The following is a 22,768-nucleotide window of genomic DNA, read 5'->3' as shown; positions in this document are numbered from 1 at the left end:
CTAGTGGTGTGTGTTTGATGCTTCATAGGATTATGCTGCCCTACACAGGCCAATCAGCATCAAACACAGGCCAAGCAGCATCAAACAGGCCAATCAGCATCCAACACAAGTAGAGCGAGACCCTACTCCTCGAGCTACAGATATCTAGGAACTGATCTAGAAAGACTAGCCTACACTCCCTAGAAAGAGAGTGTGAGAGTGGTACCCTCTCAATCCCTCAAATATGCATTACAATATCACAGCCGGCATGAAATAATCATGGAGGAAAGACGTGAGCTAGGTGACTTTGCACCGCTGCAAGCGCCATGGTCGTGTAACTCCCCTACCACTCTTCATCCAGTCCAGGGCTGTGGTTTTATTATGGCGTCGAAGCGTACGTCCCAAAAGGCACCTCAATAGGGTGTGACTTGGGATGCAGTCACAGGGAGGAACTCTTTCTCTCGGATTCTGCTATGGGCTGGGATGAGGGTTCTAACTTCTAGGTGGCATTCAGCTGGGTGGTTGATGCCTTATTGACGCTCCTCTGCTCTCTCTTCCTAGAGAGGTCCTGGGTTTGAGGTCAGATAGGAAGGATACCTCAGGCAAGAAGGTCTCTAATGGCGCAATTCCACTAGAGGAACCAGACCGCGACGGGCCGTGGCAGAACCAGCACGAACTAGCCTTTAGCCTGGCTATTTTGTGCCATCCTTTTACTTTTTGTTTGCGGGCAGCAATGGAGAGTGAACAGAATAGAGGAGGACAGCTGAAAAGAGCGTGAGAAATGCGCGACGTATCATCACGCGAAGTGAGGATCGTTTCAGCCGGTTGAAAGACCAGCTTACGCGTCGAAAGGCTCTTCCCAGATGCTCAAAATCTTTTTTTTTTAGCTTTAGAGGTATTCGTTGGTGTAGGTGTACCGTTCGTAGTCAGATTTCCCTTCTCTTTTAAATATGGAACCACTGACTGGTGCATGAGTATTAACAACATACGCGACACACACTGTGACATCATTGTGTGAGACCAATCATTGAGTACAGGCATGTGTAACCCCACCCACCAGCCTACTTGGTTCGACGTCAGTACCAAACGTCAAACGAGGCTGAATATCCCACTTGGTTCCAGGAATCAAGTGGGCCATGGGAAAATGGAAATGAAATAAGAACCGTGATATTCACGGGCACGGCCCTGCAGTGGAAAAGCCACTCGGAAGACCTTTGATGGCTCCTAGCCGCCACGCCACTGAGGGTGCATTTGAAGATGTGAAAGGAGAAAGAGGAGAACAGGTGGGAGAGTTGAGAGCGCTTCTCTGCACATGGGAGTCCCTATGATACATATGGACCTCTGTTGAGAGGCGTACTACGAACACACAAATGCACATGCACCTACTAAATAGTATGTCCAAAACAGTCCGTTTCCTCTCGCTTGCCTTTTTGACAGCTACAGCTGCTAGTGGCCTAAAATCCCCTGGACTGAAGCTCAGTAATTACAAGGTGTGAAGAACGTTCTGGCAGCAGAGGGCTGGTGCCGTGGTCGAAGACCGGCCTAGACCACTGGAACTACAACCATAGCTAAACAACTACAGGAGCTAGACCTTACAGCTCTGGAACTAAAACAATACACTGTGGCTAAACTACAGGAGCTAGAGCTAACAATACAGTAAGAGGACTAGAGCCGTGTTCGGATACTCATACTAAACACACTAATTGAGTATGTAGTATGCTTATTGGTCATAGGATGGATATAGTTAGTATGCCAAAAGTTCCCGGATGTCGTACTACATTCGCCAAAATACAAAGTATACAAGCAGCGGACACCATTTCTGTGTTTTTAGGGCCCATAATGCAATTCTTCAGAAAACGGGCGTGGCTTGACAACGTTTTCAGATTTGAAGAAATGGCGGAAAATATGCTGCCGAAGTCCGACGAGAGCGGATACAAATTCATTGATTTAACTAATTATGAAAATGTTGAGCAACGTAATGAAGTAATGACTTTTCAAATAAGTTACGTTACACGTTATGTTGGCTGACAATTTGCAAGTTACGCTATCTTGCATTACAGCAGTATGTACTGCTATGTTTGCTCGTTACCTAACGTTAGTTGGCTACTAACACATCAAACTTGTCAGGCAGCATATTAACTATATGCTATCTAACTACCCAACATTTATTGACTTGATTATTCACATCGTTCTTAGCTAAGTGGTATAGTCGTTGGGCGTTCTTATTGGACATTGTTAATTATGGCTATCTACTCCCATTTCAGAGCACTCTCGTCTGAGTGTGCCAGAGCGCAGAACAACTTATGAATTTACGAACGCTCAACACCTGTTGAATATGGCCGGTGTCAGTAAACATCAGCCCCCCCCAAAAAAGTGTGATTAAATTGTTTCCAGCAGAACAGTTACAGTCACCAACGCTCTGGATAACATGAAAACAGCCTAACCAGCTCTGCTAGGGAGAGTAAAATGGTCTGAGTGAGGTGCTCTCATTTGTGTCTGGAAGTAGCTAGCCAATGTTAGCCTGTTAGCTTGGGTGCTTGACTGCCGTTGTGAGGTCAGAACGCTCGGATCGACACTACTCATCCGCCAGAGTGTCCAGCGTGCGCTCTAAACGCTCCGACAGCAAAACACTCTGAATTTACGAACGGGCAGTCCGACAACACTCTGAATTTACGAACGGAGGAGAAGATGGAAGGTCTAGCTTTGGTGAGGGTTAAAAGTACACATACAGATGTCGGGAACACAAACTACACTGCCCATACACACACCTGAAAAACACACACACAGGTTTCAGCCAGGCAGAATGAATGCCCTGTGGAACCCATGGGTTAAGGGTCTATAAATAAAGAGTGGATGACCCGAATAGAGAGCAAGAGAGAGAGTGAGAGAGAGAGAGAGAGAGAGAGAGAGAGAGAGAGAGAGCGAGCGAGAGACAGAGATAGATAGAGAGAGAGAGAGTGATAGAGAGAGAGATAGATAGAGCAACAGAATGAAGAGAGACATGGGTGAAGTTAGCAGGTAGATCAACAGCAAAAGAAAGATGAAAATAGAGAGATTATCATAGAGAAAAAGAGATGCAGTAAGAGAGGAGGATGAGACAGAGGAGAGAGAGAGAGAGAGAGAGGAGAACCTGACAGGACTCTGTGGACCTATATCTGATATGGGATCCTTGATCTCTTCCTGGCCACCGGCCGACCCCTGATCTCTTCCTGGCCGCCGGCCAACCCCTGGGAGCCTGCGATTGACCATGGTGCAACCTGGGACAGGGGGAGCTACTCACGGTACGGTGACTTTCTACCATGGGGGGGGGGTCATCACCCATGCACCACTTCACTCCACACCGTGTCCTGCCTTCCCCATCCTGTAAGCCTCTTTAGCTGCACAACTAATCCTAGCCCCCGGTAACAGCCTGTGTGTGTGTGTGTGTGTGTGTGTGTGTGTGTGTGTGTGTGTGTGTGTGTGTGTGTGTACAAAACAGATTACTTGTGTATATGCACAGGGTTCACAGTATGCCGTGTGTATGTAACATGGCTAAATCCTCAGCCCTAATCTATGTGCTCTCTGTCACCTCTGGGTCTGCATGGCAAATGGCCCAGAAACACAAGGAAAATACTCAAGGGCCAGTCAGCCCTTCTCCCTGTTGAGGGGCCAAAATCTCGGTCTCTCTCACACAGTATCTAGCGGACTGACTATTGGAATGTGTGAGAATAATACCACTGAAGCCATGTTTGGTATCTGTACTGAAAACTTCTTCCCTGAAGTGAACTCTGATGCCATCTATATGGATGTATGATCTCTGTGGTTATGTGTAGTTGTTCAGAGTGAACTCTGATGACACCGTATCGAAGGATTTCCTTTGTGCCGTCTCAAGAATGCAGTATAAATGGAATGAAGGTCTCTAATCCTGCCCGTGGGAAAAGGCTTTCTGAAAACGCTTCTCTCTTTTAGGTTAGCCTATAGGCCTATGGCCTAGATTGTCTGTTTTGTTCATGCGTGTTGGATGCATTTGCAGTTTGTTTTGGTTGCATTTCAGATTATTTTGTGCCCAAAAGAAATGAATGGTAAATAATGTAGTGTCATTTTGGAGTGGCCTTTATACATGCTAACCTCCCCTGTTATTGGCATGTCCTGGGGCTTTGATCTTTAACCCTCTAACGTTCTCACTCATCATTATTCACGATTCATTATCCGTAATCAAATGAACTGCAAATGCATCCAACAAGTTCGTAGAGTCACAACGTTGATGTAGTCATAGCATGTTAGGAATATGGGACCAAATACCTAACTTTTGAATACTTTATTTATAAGAATCTTTATGAGTGTCAATAATATGGACCCCTACCTTTTTGAGAAGAAAAATGATTACTTGTTAAAGAAAATCTGTTGTGTTCATATAAAATAATATAATTCACATACTGATTAGCCTGGTTCACCAACTACTTCTCAGAGTTCAGAGTGTCAAATCGGAGGGCCTGTTGTCCGGACCTCTGGTAGTCTATGGGGATGCCACAGGGTTCAATTCTTGGGCCGACTCTTTTCTCTGTATATATCAATGATGTCGCTCTTGCTGTTGGTGATTCTCTGATCCACCTCTACGCAGACAACACCATTCTGTATACATCTGGCCCTTCTTTGGAAACTGTGTTAACAAACCTCCAGACGAGCTTCAATGCCATACAACCCTCGTTCCGTGGCCTCCAACTGCTCTTAAATGCTAGTAAAACTAAAAATGCATGCTCTTCAACCGATCGCTGCCCGCACCCGCCCGCCAGACTAGCATCACTACTCTGGACGGTTCTGAATTAGAATATGTGGACAACTACAAAAACCTAGGTGTCTGGTTAGACTGTAAACTCTCCTTCCAGACTCACATTAAGCATCTCAAATCCAAAATTAAATCTAGAATCGGCTTCCTATTTCGCAACAAAGCCTCCTTCACTCATGCTACTAAACATACCCTCGTAAAACTGACTATCCTACCAATCCTTGACTTCGGCGATGTCATTTACAAAATATCCTCCAGCACTCTACTCAGAAAATCGGATGTAGATATCACAGTGCCATCCGTTTTGTCACCAAAGCCCCATGTACTACCCACCACTGCGACCTGTATGCTCTCAATGGCTGGCCCTCGCTACATATGTCGCAAAACCCACTGGCTCTAGGTCATCTATAAGTCTTTGCTAGGTAAAGCCCCGCCTTATCTCAGCTCACTGGTACCATAGCAACACCCACCCGTAGCACGCGCTCCAGCAGGTATATTTCACTGGTCACCCCCAAAGCCAATTCGATTGGCCACCTTTCTTTCCAGTTCTCTGCTGACAATGACTGGAACAAATTGCAAAAATCACTGAAGTTGGAGACTTATATCTCCCTCTCTAACTTTAAGCATCAGCTGTCAGAGCAGCTTACCAATCACTGCACCTGTACACAGCCCATCTGTAAAGAGCCTACCCAACTACCTCATCCCCATATTGTTATTTATTTTTGCTCTTTTGCACCCCAGTATCTCCACTTGCACATCATCATCTGCACTTCTATCACTCCAGTGATAATGCTAAATTGTAATTATTTCACCACTATGGCCTATTTATTGCCTTACCTCCCTAATCTTACTACATTTGCACACACTGTATATAGATTTTTCTATTGTGTTATTGACTGTACGTTTGTTTATGTGTAACTGTGTTGTTTTTGTCGCACTGCTTGGCTTTATCTTGGCCAGGTCGCAGTTGTAAATGAGAACTTGTTCTCAACTGGCCTACCTGGTTAAATACAGGTGAAATTAAACAATTAAAAAATAAACATAGAATATAGCTCAGTATTTTAATCATTTATTTTATCAAGTCATTATTGCTCATCTTTATTAAAAGGTGCCAATCATTTCAGACCCAACTATATTACACGTAGTGTGTGTGTGTGTGTGTGTGTGTGTGCGGCTGTGCACATGCTCATCAAGTCTGAATGCCTGTGTACATCAATAGATTATTTTGGATGTGTATGTTGATTACAGAGTGCATGAGTGCGAGTGTGTGTGTCTATATTCCTCTGCTGTTTTGACAGCTCTGTTATTAGGGATGACAACTAGGCTAAAGCCCAAACAGCACATTTGCAGACAGGCATTTCCCTAAATCTGGGGATGGGGGATGAGTATTCCAATCCCCCCCAAAAAAAAGCCTCCAGCTAAAAGAAAAGTAGACCAGATACACACATCCTCCAGGGACCCAAAAAAGAGAAACAACCAGGGGGAAAAAAGAGGGGGAAAAACATGCCCATTTAATGAAGATTTCTTCCAGGAGAGATGGAAGAAGGGTTTGCGTGGGAGCAGGAGAGGACTGTATGTGTGTGTGTGTGTGTGTGTGTGTGTGTGTGTGTGTTTCATGACAGCCTAGTTAAAGTCATTCACTACCTAACCATCAAACACGCACACACGCTACACCTATGGGAGGGGGACTGTGTAGTCATGCTAGTTAGGCTTGCACTAACCTGTGCTTCACCTCAGTCCCAGTGAAGGGCCAATATACATTCAGATGCTGGCAACCTTCAATTATTGAGGATACTTTATATAGCATGCTGGAGCTCAATCAGGTAGCGGGAGGCTTTTCCAGGCCGGATTTCCAGGCCGGAGTAGTCAGTCTACACAGTTGTGGTGTAGAACTCTGGTACTGGTCTTTACTCTCTCCGCAGCACTTGACTGATATTTAAAGTCATTCACTGGCCTGAGAGTTCAGGATTCCCAAGTCCTTGGGGGACAGAGCGAGAGAGAGGGCGACAGGGGCGAGGGAAGAGTAAGAACGAGCGAGCAAAAGAGAGAGAGCGAGGTGAAGAGAGAGAGAGAAACACAATGTGAGATGGATGGAGAGAAAAAGAGCACGGCCACAAGCGTCTCACCTTGCAGCCCTCGCAGGCGCTGACTCCGTAGTGGTATCCCGAGGACTTGTCCGCACAGACGAAGCAGGGTTTGTAGATTCGCGGGGGAGGGGGCGGCGAGGGGGGACTGGGGACTATCTCCTCTGAGCTGGTGCTCTGGGTCTCTATGGCTGGAGAGAGAGAGAGAGAGAGAGAGAGAGAGAGAGAGGAGCGGGAGATTAGGTTAGTTTAAACTATAGGGCTGGGTGATCTTAAAAAGACACAACTATGCTATTACTTAGCATAATCACCGATTAAGACATGGTGGAAACAAGTGACGACGACACATTGCGACAAGTTGACCGTATGAAAGATTCAGCGGAACCACAGTTGGTCATTGCGTAGGTCACTTGTAACACAGTTCACTTGAATAATTACCACACTTTGATGTAACTGCATTTTGCTCCGAAAAAAAAGAGAGGAGAGACAGAGGTTAAGTGACAGATTCAAATAGATCAAAAGAGAATTAGGATGAAAGAGTGAATGGGAATATGAGAGAGAGAGAGAGAGAGAGAAGCACATGGTGATAAAGCAGATGATGTTACCGGCTGTGGTGGGCCTCTCCCTAGAAAGCCTCTATAATCACCCCGTGTGAGAGGCAACCTGCTGTGGAGAATAGGTTGAGTTGGCCCACGACCTGCTTTCTGCTTCATAGAAAGCATGCGCACGCACACGCACACTGGGAGTAGTGCCAGCAATAATGAATGGAGAGAGAGAGAGAGAGAGAGGCAGGAGAAATACACAAAACTGCTCCATTAAAGAGCTCTGGAGAACACACAGCCATGTCAGCAACCATGGCTTACCAGCCAATCAAGAGTCCTCCTAGGAGCCGCCGTGACCAATCAGGGCTCACTCGGGCATTATTGCAGCTCATCGCAGTCCACTAGGTAGCCATAGCGACCAATCACGATCCACAACGGTACAATTTCCATGATGACAATGGGCAAATGAGCTCCAACATTAGTGTCTTATTAGAGTCTATTGCCAATGATGAATGATCATAGCAATGAATAATATATCAGTCACGAGAGTGCATTCAAACGAGTAGTTTATTAGCTGCTAGTCTTTAACAGCAGAAAGTAGACCATATACAGTGCCTAGTTAAAGTCTACACACCCTTGGCACAGTCTTTACATTTTGCGGCCTTAAAATGTAATCTATACCGAACAAAAAATCTAAATGCAACAATTTCAACCATTTTACTGAGTTACAGTTCATTTAAGGAAATCAGTCAATTTAAATAAATACATTAGGCCCTAATCTATGGATTTCACATGACTCGGCAGGGGCGCAGTCATGGGTGGGCCTGGGAGCGCATAGGCCCACCCACTTGGGAGCCAGGCCCAGCAAATCAGATGAGTTTTCCCCACAAAAGGGCTTTATTACAGACTGAAATACTCCTCAATTTCATCAGCTGTCCAGGTGGCTGGTCTCATACGATCCCACAGGTGAAGAAGCCGGAAGTGGAGGTCCTGGGCTGGCGTGGTTACACATGGTCTGTGGTTGTGAGGCCAGTTGGACATACTGCTAAATTCTCTAAAATGACTTAAGTTAACATTAAATTATTTGGCAACAGCTCTGGTGGACATTCCTGCAGTCAGCATACCAATTGCACGCTCCCTCAAAACTTCTGTGGCATTGTGTTGTGTGACAGAACTGCACAAGGTGCACCTGTGTAATGGTCATGCCGTTTAATCAGCTTCTTGATATGCCACACCTGTCAGGTGGATGGATTATTTTGGCAAAGGAGAAATGCTCACTAACAGGGATGTAAACACATTTGTGCAACATTTGGGAGAAATAAGCTTTTTGTGCGCATGGAAAAATTCTGGGATCTTTAATTTCAGCTCATGAAACTTGGGAACACCACTTTACATGTTGCGTTTATATATTTTTTCATTATAGAAAGGGATTACATTAGATTTGTTCCCATACAGATCTACATAACTTAGTCCAATTTTCAAAGTGAAAGAAAGTCATATATAATTTTCAGAATAAAAAAAAAAAACGAACTAAAAAACAGATATCTGGATTGCGTATGTCTTCACACCCCAGAGTTAACACTTGGTGGAAGCATTTAACAGCCATTACGGCTGGGAATCATTTTGAATAAGATTCTACCAACTTTGCACAACTCCTAGGGCAACACGTGCCCATTGTTTTTGTCAAAATTGCTCAAGCTCAGTAAATCTGGTTGGGAATCATTGATGGATAGCATCCAAGCAAATTTAAGTCGGGACTGAGTGTAGACCAACTATTGGAAAGCCATTCTGGTGTTTCTTTGGTATACAAATGTGTGTAATTGTCTCGCTGAAAAATAAAACTCTATCCCAGGGTTAGGTTTTCAGAAGACTGAGGTGGGTTTTCCTTAAATTCTTTACCTGGGCTTCGCTCATTTCATTTTGATCCCGACAAACTTCCCAGTCCCTGCCGATGACAAGCATACCCACAACATGATGCTGCCACCACAATACTTGAAAATACAGAGGGTTTCACTCTGTGTTGTGTTGGATTTGACTCAAACCTGTAGTTTTTAAATTTAGGCGAAAAAGTTTATGAATTTGCCGTGTTGCCGTTCAGTATTACGTAAGGGCCTTGTTGCAAACAGAATGGATGATTTGGAGTGGATTTTTTTTTAAACACAGGCTTCCTTTTTTCACTTTGTCATACAGCCAGTAATGTGGGGTGAATGCAATGTTGTCGATCCCTTTCTATTTTCAAGTATTGTTGTGGCAGCATCACGTTATGGGTATGCTTGTCGCTGGCAGGGACTGGGGAGTTTGTTAGGATAAAAAAATAAAAATGAAAGGAGCAGAGCCCAAGTAAAAAGTTATGAGGAAAACCTGCCTCAGTCCTTTGAAGAGCCAACACTGAGATATAATTTACATTTTCAGTGGGACAATTACACGTTTTAAGATGAGACACAACAGAATGGCTTTCCATGAGAAGTTTAGTGTTCCTGAGCGGTCCAGTCTCAGTCCTGACTTAAACCTGCTTGAAAATCTGAGACAAGATTTGAATATTGCTGTTCATCAATGATTCCCAACCAGACTTACTGAGCTTGATCAATGGATATATGTTACCCTAAAAGTTGTGCAAGGTTCATAGAATCTTCTTTTTTCAAAATGATTCCCAGCTGTAATGGCCACCAAAGGTGCTTCCATCACATATTAACTCTGGGGTGTGATGACATGCACAATCAATACATCATCATTTTGTATTTTCTTTTGGTCATTTCTAAATATTTCTAACATTTTTCTTTCCCTTTGAAAATGTGGAGTCGGTCGCGTAGATCATTAGGAAAAATCGAAATGAATCCCTTCCCGTAGATGACATTTTAAGGCAGCAAAATGTGAAGACTAAGGCGTGTAGACTTTCACGAGCGACTGTATGCGTTATGAACAGGGGAACATGCCTGCCGTGTGATGAGAAACAGTAATCTGGTGTAATCACAGTCCATCATGTAAGCTCCTCCACTTCTTGGAAGAGGGGCTTACATCATCATTTGGAAGAATGTGAGAGGGAGACCCTGAACGAGCGTGCACACACACGCACAAGCAGGGTCACATACATGTACACACAACACACCTTCAACCTTTCAGAGCTCTCCTGTGTGTGTGTGTGTGTGTGTGTGTGTGTGTGTGTGTGTGTGTGTGTGTGTGTGATGCTTAGGGGTCCGACTGAACACTGGAGTGTTAGTAAGTGCTCCATTTTTATCCCAGGACTCATAGAACCTGCCAGGCAGCATGAGAGAACGAACGGGGGAAAGGAACACACACACCCCTTGACCTGACTCAACAACACACATATTTATGGCCCTAACCCACCATGTGAAAGTTGATGCATGAATCTGTCCTACATTTTCTAGTGTGTGTGTGTGTGTGTGTGTGTGTGTGTGTGAGACTTATGTACAATCTTACTTGTTTCCATCATTACCACACTAAACCCCCACACATTCTTCTACCTTCCACTCTCATCTCTTTCACTCCCTCTGCACTTACCTCCCCCTGTATCTCTCCTTTTCCCTCTCCAGATTCTTTCCATTCTCTCTCTACAAGCCAAACACCCTACCCCCGCATTTGCTATTCCCCCCGTCCTTCTGTCCTGTAGTCCTCCAATCCCCAGCCATGTTCCCCTCTGCCCTTTTCCCTTTGACCCCCAGCCATCTCCGCTCCACGCCCTTACCGGCTTCCCCCCCAATAACACACATTCCAGTGTCTGCTGCCCCCCCCCCCCCTCTTATTTCTGCAAGCTCCGTCCACTTTCCCATCAGTGCTGGGTAGGTTCCAACAATAACACTGGTATAGGGCCTGCGGGGGGAATTCCAAAACACCTTTTACCATTAAAAAAAAAAAATGTGGGAATGTGTGTGTATGATGAGAGAGTGAGTCAGTCGGGGAGTGTGCGTGCATACGTACGGTACATCATCCTAGCTCTACGAAGTATTATTTACAGAACAGACCACATTTTCGCTGTGTGTGAGAATGAAACGAGAGGGAAAAGTAAAGAAAGGAAGACATTGGCAGAGACCGTGATAGTCCGGAAGAACACGAGAGAGAGAGACAGAGAGAGAGACAGAGAGAGAGGATGAGGAAAAACGATAGAGACTATCCAGGATCAGTCCAGTGATCTCTGGGTTTGGAACAGATAAAGAACAGGACCGGCGGTTTAGAAAACATGGCACCACTATATTAGCTTTGGCCATCCGCTGTTTGTCCTCCGGACAATTTATTCAACCTAAAAACGGGGGAGAAAAAAACTGGAGGAGAAAACAATTGCATTCACTGCCTGTTGTTGTCCTGCCAAGGCCCTTCCCCTAGTGTCCTCAGTCGCTCTGAATAGCTCAATACAAAACATATTTTTTTTTAAGAAAATGAATTTTAAAAAACTCGACAAATACACAATGGAAAAGGACGGGCTCTCGGGATGCTGGAATTCAGACTAGCCTAAATGCTACCAGATCACCCCGCCACTCTCTGTTATTCAGCACAGATCCTGAATCAGAACTAATGAGAGCGTCTCCACGATACTAACTGGAGGACGCGTTCAGTTTTGGACCCGAGAACAGTGCTTCAAAGTGTGTAGAGGGGGAAGTGAATCTGTTTTCCTTGCAGGTCAATTACCAATTGATTTTCCAGGAACAACTTTGAGGATTACTGACTCGGATCTACTAGGCGTTTTTTTTTTTTTATAGATGTCTAGATACTAGTCGATCACTATGATGAATGGTACCAGTTCTATATGTCCCATTTGAGCCTGAGCCCCATCTAGATTTTTTTAGTCTATGCTTAGCTGCATCTTTCCAAATATATCCACTAACAAACCAGCCGGTGTTTCCTGTGTTCAAAATAAGCCAGTGTCACTAAAAATACACCACCTCTAACCGAGACAGAAAGAAGACTAGAGAGTGGAGGATGTGAAGTCTTTATCTCCTCTCCAGACACACACACACACACACACACACAGAGGAAGCAAGTGGCGGTTGAGGCTTTCAGTGCTGTCTTTGTGCCGGCTAAGGGAGGTATTTTGGGCAGGTAGGTACACAGACAACAACAACAAAAAAGGCGGCAGAGAAAGCGGGCTCAGAAACAAGATGACAGAGAGCTATGGTGAGAGACGCGCTGTCGGTGAAAAGGGGGAGTGAGAGAGGGACACACTGATCTTGTGCTGCTATACGGAATCAAACCAACACGTTTCGAGGTAAAAAAATAAAAAAGATAGGAAGTAAGACATTTCAAACACTTCCATCCTACTCTTTCCCCCTTTCACAATACACTCACTCCATTTTCTCACCCCTCTCCATCTCTGTTTCTCTCACACTTCTTCTCTCCCTCTCCCGCCTTCGCACGCAGTCTTCTTGTGGCGCGCCAGCCTCCTGTTCCCTGGAGTCCCGTCTGACCTCTTTTCTGCCAAGCTGTCCTTGTATGAGTCCTGACTCTTGTATGAGTGGCACATTTCAGGGTGAAAGAGGGACATCCTCGGCCTCACTTGAAACTCCACCTGCACGCCTGGCGCTACGCCACCCAAACTGGTCCCAGACACCGTGTGTTAAATAAACCATGTGTAATAATAAACCAGGATTTTATTAGATGAAAGACAAACCGATCAGGTCATCACTAATCAATCCTCCCAGGTAGGCGATGTACACCAGCTACAGTGTGCTAGCTTCGCTAACGACTAGCCTCCGTGAGCCTTCTTGTCATCTCAGCTAAATAGGGACATTTGAGAAGAAGCCAACAAGATGCCAAAAGGCAGTTCACCCTGATCAAGGACATGACTGGGCTATTATGAAGGGCTCAAAAGAGGGAGTTCCCATTCAGCCAAACTGACATCTACTTTAACAATCACATTTTAGATAATAAACAGCGAGTAGCAGCAGCGTAAAAAAGGGGGGTCAATGCAAATCGTCCGGGTAGCGGACGACTGTTTAGCAGTCGTATCGCTTGAGGGTAGGAGCTGTTAAGGAGCCCTTTGGACCTAGACTTGGTGCTCCGGTACTGCTTGCCGTGCGGTAACAGAGAGAAAAGTCTATGATTAGGGTGGCTGGAGTCTACGTACTACCCTCGTACTACCCTCCGTAGCGGTCAGATGCCGAGCAGTTGCCAATACAAGCGGTGATGCAACCAGTCAGGATGCTCTCGAGGGTGGATCTGTAGAACTTGAGGATCTGAGGACCCATGCCAAAGCCATGGAAGGCAGATTCAATTAGCCACCAGCATCACACAGGAGGACTTTCTCCTTCCCTCTTTCTTTCCATCCCTCCCATCAGGCAAAACGATGGGTGTCCTCTCTCACTACCCCTCCCCTCCGCCTTTTGCTTATTAAAAAAAAAAAAAGCACCTAAATTTATCTAAGCAAGTCAGTTAAGAACAAATTCTTATTTACAATGACGGCCTACACCCTAGCCAAACCCGGACGACATGCGCCGACCTATGGACTCCCAATCACAGCCGGATGTGATGCAGCCTGGATTTGAACCAGGTACTGCAGTGACGCCTCTTGCACTGAGATGCAGTGTCTTAGTCTCAATTCCAAACACAAGTGTTTTCATGGAGGCATGCTAACTGGGGGTGAGCCATTGTCAAAACATGACCAAGAGTGTTTGTTGTTGTTATTGAATAAAGCAAAGTGTATTCTATCTGAATCTGGCTTACTCTTCAAGTTTTCTGTTCTTGTTATTATGGGGTCATGGAGCATCCAATTTCGGTTCCATGCAGCACATCACCCACAACCCGGGTGATATAAGCACAACACTGACCAAAAGAGCTATAGTTAAAGGTTCAGTATGTAGCTTTCCGAGTGACAGGACCCAATTCACATAGAAATATTAGTTATAGATCTTTCATTCTCTTTGAAAGCGAGTCTGATAAGCAGTAGATCCATTCTTTGTGCTCCGTTTCTATGCTTCCCATTCCTAAGTTTAGCTTTGCATAATTTTGCTTTTTGTTTTTGTACACCAGCTTCAAACAGCTGAATATATGATGTCTTTGGTTATTGAAAATATATTTCACAGCAGTTTAGAATGTACAGTGACTCTCTACACTATACATTGCTTGTTTTGCCACATAAACCGAAATTGGCGAACATAATATAATTTTGATCAACCATGTCATGGCGGAGCGATTTCTACATATTGCACATTTAAGAGCTTCCTTAGCTGCTCATTGTATGAGCTGATCACATGGAGAGCTGATCACCTGACCAGACTGTGACAGCGGTGGGGGTCGTATGGTGGAGAGGGGGAGGGGGGAGGCGAGTGGCAGAGGGCTCTCATATTTCCCATAACCCCCCTGGGCCCTTTTGACCCGTCTGTCTGCCTGGCGTGACCTTGTGCTTGCACCATTTGACCCCTAGCTGACAGATGGACCTGTTTGGCTGGCTGAGAGGGCCGTTAGTGTTCGTGTTGGATCTGAGGGTCGCGTCACAGAGACAGAGGCACAGACAAAAAAAAACTATCAGGTACACATTTAACCACGTCCACACAGACTAAAGTACAACCAATGCACAATAAACACACACACACACACACAAAATTGGCCGTCGCAGAAATACAGCTGAAGAATGCGCAAACACCGCAAACGCACTGATAAATCGTGGAGGTAACCCAAAGCTCCATATACTAATGGGCATTATCCACACACCCATCTGGGGCATTAGATCAGGGGAGGGAGACTAGGGAGTTATCAATTAGTAAACACAGTCAAAACCAGTGCTACTGCACACGCCCACCACTTACCCTCTCGCCGGAGAACGGCCTGGATAGGATAGAGGCCGCTGCTCCCCTCTGAATTATTTAAAAGCCCCAATCATTATAGTGCTACGAGGTAAATGGATGAGGCCAGTGGAGGAGTGTGAGGGGAAGGAGGTTGTCTGTGTTATAGAGTAAAAGAGTAGAAGGGGGGAAGCAGAGGTAGAAGAGGGATTGTGAGTTTGTCTCTGTGTGTGTGTGCGTGCGTGTACAAGTCAATGTGTCTAAGAGAGGGGTTACGGGGGACTAGACAGAGAGAGAATCATAGGGGGGTGTGTGTGTGTGTGTGTGTGTGTGTGTGTGTGTGTGTGTGTGTGAAAGAGAGTGAGATAAAGAGGAGGGAAAAAAAATAGGGCCGAGCACGAAAGGGAAGCGGCTGCATACCTCGCAGCAGCAGCGTTGGCGGTACTCCCCGGGGGGGCAAGAGGATCCTGGTACAGTTACTGAGCCTCCCTCGCTCTCTCTCCTGTCCTCCCTCTCCTGTCCTCCCTCTCTTCAAAAAGCTCACTGTGACTGTGTTATAGTTTTCTTCTCTCACAGACATTTGCCTCTCCTCACAGAAAATGATTCCTAGCGTTGCCATGCAAGTGGGGGAACCAGGGACAAATATCAAACACTAACTCACGGACTGAGGAAACTAAAAACACATATGCCTAGTGTTGCACGGTATACTAGGAGCTTCGGTACTTTCTCGATACTGGAACATGAAAAATGGTTCGGCACTAGAATTTGTGTTACTTTCGATACATCTGTCAATTGTGTCTCACGGGTCATCTCTGTCTGTCAGCACAGCCGATGTCCCCCTTATAGCGCGAAAGCGCAGTGCCTGCTCCACTTAGCCTGCACTGGAAGTCTGGGCTGCATCATGTTAGCGCCCTACTCATGCTGCACACAAGTTAACACACTTAAATAATGCGATATATAATGGATGCAGGAATGTTGAAACTGTTAATTACTGTTGGCAAAACAATGTCCATACAGGCTAGAACACTTTCCAATGCAAGATACCGGTCGATTCCAACTTTCCTTCTAGCGTATAGCTGAAGCTATCATCAATTCACTACACTAGTACTTTGTTTGTGACAATATGAAAATCAGAACGCAAAATATGCGAATTTCAAAGCTGATTGCCACCAAAACTTTTTTTGATGTGGGGGAAGAATAAGGTTTTGGGATAAACGCTGAAAATAAGGTCTGAGGTTAACACAGGCTTAGGAGATCTTATACGTTTTGTTCTATGGGATAATACCAGTCAGTTAACATGACCTTAGTGAATTAGGAAGCCTTTGTACTTTTTGGGGGGGATTACATAAACGCTTCAAAATTCCCCAACAGTGACGTTAGCTGATGAAGATTAGCTCGTAGAACAAAACGTATAATATCACCTAAGCTTGTGTTTACCACAGACCTCATTTTCAGCGTTTATCCAAAAACCCTCCCCAAAAAATGGCAATCATTTCACCATAGGCTTTGTCCGACGGACCACGGTGGCGTTAGCGCCTACAAAAAAGACGCCATTACCATTTATCTCGATTGCCTCCACGAACTGAACCCCCCTCCCGCGCGCGCGCGCGCGAACGACGTCGTTACTGGTTAACGAGACAGCGCACACTTCTGTAGAATAAGCTACTTCTATGTAAATGTTGTTGATCAGTACAATAACAATAGGTCCCAAATAGATGGGTAAGATATTGTTCGTCATCTGTAGGCCTATTGATTTACCCAGTTTATCAATACAGATTTATAATTCAAATAAATGACTACCATTATGTTGACATGTAGTTAGATTGGCAAAAACCAAAAAATGGGTTGTATGACTGTATAATTGATTAATTAATGCATACGTGAGTGTGTCTGAGAAGAAAAAAAAAGTCAAATGTAAATGATATTTAGCTCAAAATATTCCCAATGATTGAACAGAGCAGTAGCTGTGTTTCTCTGTCTGGATCAAGTGCCATTCTGTGACTCTGGTAAGTATGCCTTCTTTTTATGCAGTGGTATCATTTTGGAATTGAGTATCGTGATGGTATTGAGAATCGTGATACTGAACCTGGTATCGAAGTCAAAATTCTGGTTGTGTGACAACACTTTATACTGTACATCTCAGCTTACTGGGCGGTGTAAGATAATGGTTAGTCTTGGACAGCGATGGCTGTCAGAATCGAAACGGTCCTGTATGATTGAAACGTTCATCAGGGTTCCTCATTGCTATCCTCATCGTGTCGGACCTGGGTGGAGGCAAGAGTGTACATTGACATACGTGTGCTTGCTTATATGCATAATAATGTGGGCGATCATATGTGAGAAGGCGAGAGACAACTAGCTAAAAAAGAATGAGAGACGGGTCAATGAGGTTACAGCACAGAGGGCGGCTCACATGGGCGGGCGGGCAGGGAGGGAGGGAGAGAGACTGACAGAGGCAGAGAGAGACAGAGGTAGAGAGAGAGACAGACAGAGAAACAAAGAAAAAGAGAGAGAGGCAGAGAGAGAAAGGAAAGGCAGGCAGTCAGGATGTAGGTCATTCAGGGAGGCAGCCAGGCCAACTCCAGATCCAGCTCTAGACTGTCAGTGCTGTGTTAGTCACAGTCCTGGATCCAACCCAACGAACCCCAACCTACAGATACACACAAACACACAGGGTGACTCATCGCTCCAAACTCCGGCCCCTGGCCCCCAGCCTCTGATTGGTGGGCCGGAGGACTGTTTACATGGCAGAAAAATGACATGAGATAACCCTGAATGGTCCCCAAGGCTCATACTATTGGCAGAGAAGACTTTCCGTTGGAGGGAGAACAGAGAGAGATCCATCTTTTTGCTTTGCAGAACACTACACTGTATGTAAACAGACCAAAAAGGGTTACAGTATGCAACCAAGGTCATGGCTCGAAGTGTAAACATGCCAGAGGGGTTAACTGGTGAACAAACAGTAGGACTGTCCTGCATCTGGAGTTCTTCCATTTTCCTGGACTGTCCTGCATCTGGAGTTCTTTCATTTTCCTGGACTGTCCTGCATCTGGAGTTCTTTCATTTTCCTGGACTGTCCTGCATCTGGAGTTCTTTCATTTTCCTGGACTGTCCTGCATCTGGAGTTCTTTCATTTTCCTGGACTGTCCTGCATCTGGAGTTCTTTCATTTTCCTGGACTGTCCTGCATCTGGAGTTCTTTCATTTTCCTGGACTGTCCTGCATCTGGAGTTCTTTCATTTTCCTGGACTGTCCTGCATCTGGAGTTCTTTCATTTTCCTGGACTGTCCTGCATCTGGAGTTTTTTCTGCCCATTGTGCATCTCTTCCCTTTTTCCTCACCTTGATCCCTCCCAGAGTGAGCAATCAGTGCCTCCCCCTTTAGAGCTAGCAGCGGGGAGAGTAGTGGCAGTGAAACAATAGGGACCGGGGCTAAAGTCTGGCAATGAAGTCATTGGGACCGGGGATAAAGTCTGGCAGTGAAGTCATTGGGACTGGGGATAAAGTCTGGCAGTGAAGCCATTGGGACCGGGGATAAAGTCTGGCACCAGTCCACAGGGGGGAACCAGGTGGTTAACCCCCATGTCATCTCTAGACTTTGTTTCTGACAGCTAAATCTACAGGGATTAGCAACCCAGCAGACAATGGCATCGTAATCCCACCAGCTCAGCCCAGCATATTGACCAGAGGGAGGACCATGGGTCAGTACTCTGGTCCATTAGGCCAGTCTGGGTTGATTCGGGCTGTCGGCCCGGGAGGTTAGGACCTCGTACTGGGATATTTGTGCGATTTTTTTGTAACGTTTGTTGTGTAACACTTATGCTGTTATCTGTGGTGCTGTGGTGAGTGGCAGGATATTGGCAGAGGTAATCAGGTTAATCATCTTGCATGACAGAGTGGAAATCTGCTTCTGAGAATTAGAGTAAGCAGGGGACTGATCCAATCCCAAAGTATAGAGGTTTTTGGGCCATTAGCCTACTTGGTCTCATACTTGGGACTTTATTTTTGTGAATACATCAAATTTCATAGTAAGGATTGTTGGGTTACATTTAACTGAAATAAAACAAGTCTGTTGACATCCTCTACTTTTCAAAACACTGGGTTTCAGTCATTTAACAATGTATCTAGATAACCTAGATAAACAGATCAAAATGTTGTTTCTGTAAATTTGTACAATTTCATATTTGACCCTGGCCATCGAGTTCAGAGGTCATAAAGTGAAGCTATGGCAGCCTAGCCATACCAGCTAAGTATAGCAGGGGCAGTGATGCTACACTAGCTAGCCAGCCTCAGGGGGATAGAAGGAAACCCCCGTGATGCTCCCATTTCTGCTGCTGTGACACTCTAGCGTCTCCCTTTTCTCGCTCTCGCGTGCGCGCTCAGGGAACAATGGGCTCAATGATTTCCTCAGACCTGCCCTACTCAGCGCTCTAGTCTCTCATCTCCACTTTAAGTCTTAATCTCTTGCCCCTCGCCTTTCTTCCCCTCTGCTGCTCACCCCCAGCCAGCCTCTCCAGGGCCCCTTCAGAGCCAGAATGAAGAGATGAAGGGAGAGAAGAGGAGGGGAGGAGAGTGTTGCTTGGAGCTATTGAGGCCGGCTGACGCGAGAGAGCGAGAGCGAGAGAGAGAGAGAGAGAGAGAGAGAGAGAGAGAGAGAGAGAGAGAGACTGCGCTTTAGAAGAGAATAAATGACGACGTTCTCTCTTTCGGTACATCTACTGAATACCACAACAATAACCATAATTACAACCAATGATATTACTACTATACCTAAACAACATTACAGACCATAAAGCCATGACAATCATCAGTTTTGTAACCAAATCGCAAACAGCACAGACGCTCTTTCTGCTGCATAACACTACATCTTTTGAAACCGTTCCGGTCTCATTTCTGTTAACATTTTTAACCCATTTCTGCGACTCAGTTGTGATTTTGGACTCTGGGACATAAGATAGTATCTGAGCCGTGGTGCTGGGAGATAACAGCATGGTTTCAACCTGCCCCCCCCCCCCCCCCCCCCCCTCTCTCTGAAGTGTGTGGATCTACTTCCACCCACTCAGCAGTGTACCATGCCATGTGCCTCAGAGGTGGGTTATAACATCTCCCATCCCCTCAGCCTGTTGCACCCCAACGCTAGGCTAGATCCACATCCTTCCTCCCAGCCAGCCGTGAGCGTACCACGTGCCTCAGAGCTGGGCTCAGAGCTGGGCTCAGGGCTGGGCTCAGGGCTGGGCTAGAGGGCATTTCTCGGGAGTCTGACTGGAGGAGGAGGAGAGACCCCCGCGAGGCTTGCTGAAATGCCAGAGCACTCACATCATATCATGCATGAGTGCAGAGCGGAATGTGCGCCATGGGGCAGGGCGCTGGCTTGTCTTTAACACGCTATCTTCTCTGAAGGGGGGGGCGGGGGGGGGGGGAGACGGTGACTGGCCACTTGTATTCTCGATTGTGTTCTGGTACATTACGGCTGTCTGGAAAAGCAATGGTCGGTAGCTATGGGGGAAAGTAGGGAAATGGATTCCAACAAGACAAGTATGGTAACCCCGAAAAGTTGAATACACTATACTAGAGATCGTTGCTATTTGTTTCAAGAAAATGTCTCTCTACTTTTCAAAAACAAGGGCCTGGAGCGATAGGCTGGAAATCTTTTTTTTTTTTTTACAAAAACAAAAACAGTGTTCCCATTTCCCAAAACAAATCAGGACAGACCTTTAACTACAAAAACAGTGTTCGCAAAACAAATCACTTCAAACGTCTAGGACACCCAAGAGTATATTGTAATCATTCAGGGACTAAAGTAAGTGAACTTACACTTATGCTTTTTCTCCATTTTCTGTGACGCCTTGGAGGCCTCAGTGCGGCTGTGCCGTGGTTTTTACTCAGGCATGCGCTGGCCAGCCGCTGTGGGCAGAAATAGCCTATTTCAACCCGTGGCCAAGCTCAGCTGGGTAAGACTCAAATGACTGCCAGTGGCTCCTCCACTCCTCGGCCAAACCGACCAGCATCAAGATCCCAAGTAAGGCACATTTTTACAGTTATTTTTTTCTTTTCTTTTTTTAAATCGAGGAGAGAAGAAAAGTCAAGACAAGAAAACAAACAAATTAGTGTGGAGAAGGAACACGTGGGAGGGAGAGGATCAGGCTAGATCTGTCTGTCTCTAAAAGGCTGGAGCCAAACTGAACTGTTGCTAAAAACAGAGACGACTTGTCTTCGTCTCCTCCTCCACAACCAAGCTGAGAGAAGGAAATAGGAGCCAAACAGGGAAATGGCTTAATTAGATCACGATTAGTAATGAGATTAGCCCTGTGTCGAGTGTGTGTGTATCGAGTGTGTGTGTGTGTGTGTGTGTGTCAAGTGAGTGAGTCAAGTGATTGTGTGCGTGTGTGTGTCAAGTGATTGTGTGTGTGTGTGTGTGTGTGTGTGTGTGTGTGTGTCAAGTGAGTGAGTCAAGTGATTGTGTGTGTGTGTGTGTCAAGTGAGTGAGTCAAGTGATTGTGTGTGTGTGTGTGTGGTAAAACCACCACAAGAGCTGACCCAGGGACCCGGGCCTGGTTCTGAAGTGTCCCCTTCATAGAATCAACAATTTAGCTTCATATAGATCTTAGCATAAAATCCACGTAGGAAACTAATTAACCAGTAGTAAAGTTAAAAACAGCCCAGCCACGGCTGAGGAGATCCGTGAGATCTCCCAGCGACAGCCACTGACCTACATTCAGCTGCAGCTGCTCTGCCGTGTCTGAGAGAGGGAGGCAGCACTGGGGGATTTCTCCAGAGGTAAGGGTTTGTGTGTGTGTGTGTGTGTGTGTGTGTGTGTGTGTGTGTGTGTGTGTGTGTGTGTGTGTGTGTGTGTGTGTGTGTGGCTCTATAAGCAAGCATGCGTGTGAGATTTAAGAACCTCTTCAACATCAACACCCGCTGAAGATGCCCCGGAGCATCTTCAGCGCAGCTTGACTTTCCTACAAGCGCTGTGTCATGTGTATACAATCATGTGCATCACCGTGTGTATCAAGTGTAAATAAGTCTGCGAACGTCTCCCTCCCAAGGGTACGGCTTTGTTATTCTTCTGTTTAAAGGAGCATGTTGAAACTCCTCTAATGTGAATGAGAGCGTTCATTAGTAAAGGAGAGAGAGGAGAGGGAGGAGAGAGAGAGAGACTGTGTGTGGCTGGAAGGAAGCAGTGTTGTTTGGTTTGTGATAACGAACGAGAACCGACCGTTAGAACTACACCCCCCCCCCCCCTCCTCCTGGGCTAGACTGGGAAAGATCACATTCCAACCCCGGCGGGGGGGCTACTGAGCCTGACACCCAAACCAAAACAGGGACAGTGGCTTTCTGCAGGGCATAAAGGAGAGGAGGAGGGCAGGGAGGGAGGGAGGGAGGGAGAAGGAGAGAGAGATGAAAGGGAGAAAGACATAGGGTTACGACAGGGGAGGTGGAAAGAGGGGATGAGTGAGTGAGCGAGAGACAGAACAGAGAGGGAAGAAAGGGGAGAGACAGCGAGAAGAGGGGACCAGGTAGATGGCAGACACCGAGGGGAGTTGGATAAGAGAGAGAGAGAGAGAAAGAGGAGAAGAGGTCCTGGTTAGGCACAGCGGTCAAAAGCACTGGGGTTTGATCCCAGGCTGTGTCACAAGCATAGGACGGCGCTCAATTGGCCCAGCGGCGCC

General features: G+C 46.0%; 1 protein-coding gene across 5 annotated transcripts in view; it reads right to left on the bottom strand.

The window, feature by feature from the left end:
* The window catches only part of rarab (retinoic acid receptor, alpha b), a 173,560-nt gene that overhangs the window by 11,859 nt on the left and 138,933 nt on the right, over positions 1-22,768 (bottom strand). For all 5 annotated transcript variants that reach the window (XM_014192579.3, XM_014192580.3, XM_082973625.1 and 2 more), the window contains one exon: positions 6,871-7,019. In XM_014192579.3, the coding sequence (XP_014048054.1) occupies positions 6,871-7,019 (149 nt within the window). The remainder of the gene's footprint in view (positions 1-6,870; positions 7,020-22,768) is intronic.

This window comes from Salmo salar, chromosome 03 (assembly GCF_965601325.2).
Source record: "Salmo salar chromosome 03, fSalSal1, whole genome shotgun sequence".
NCBI lineage: Eukaryota > Metazoa > Chordata > Actinopteri > Salmoniformes > Salmonidae > Salmo > Salmo salar.
The sequence above is the reverse complement of the archived record's forward strand: the minus strand, read 5'-3'. Positions and strand labels throughout refer to the sequence as shown.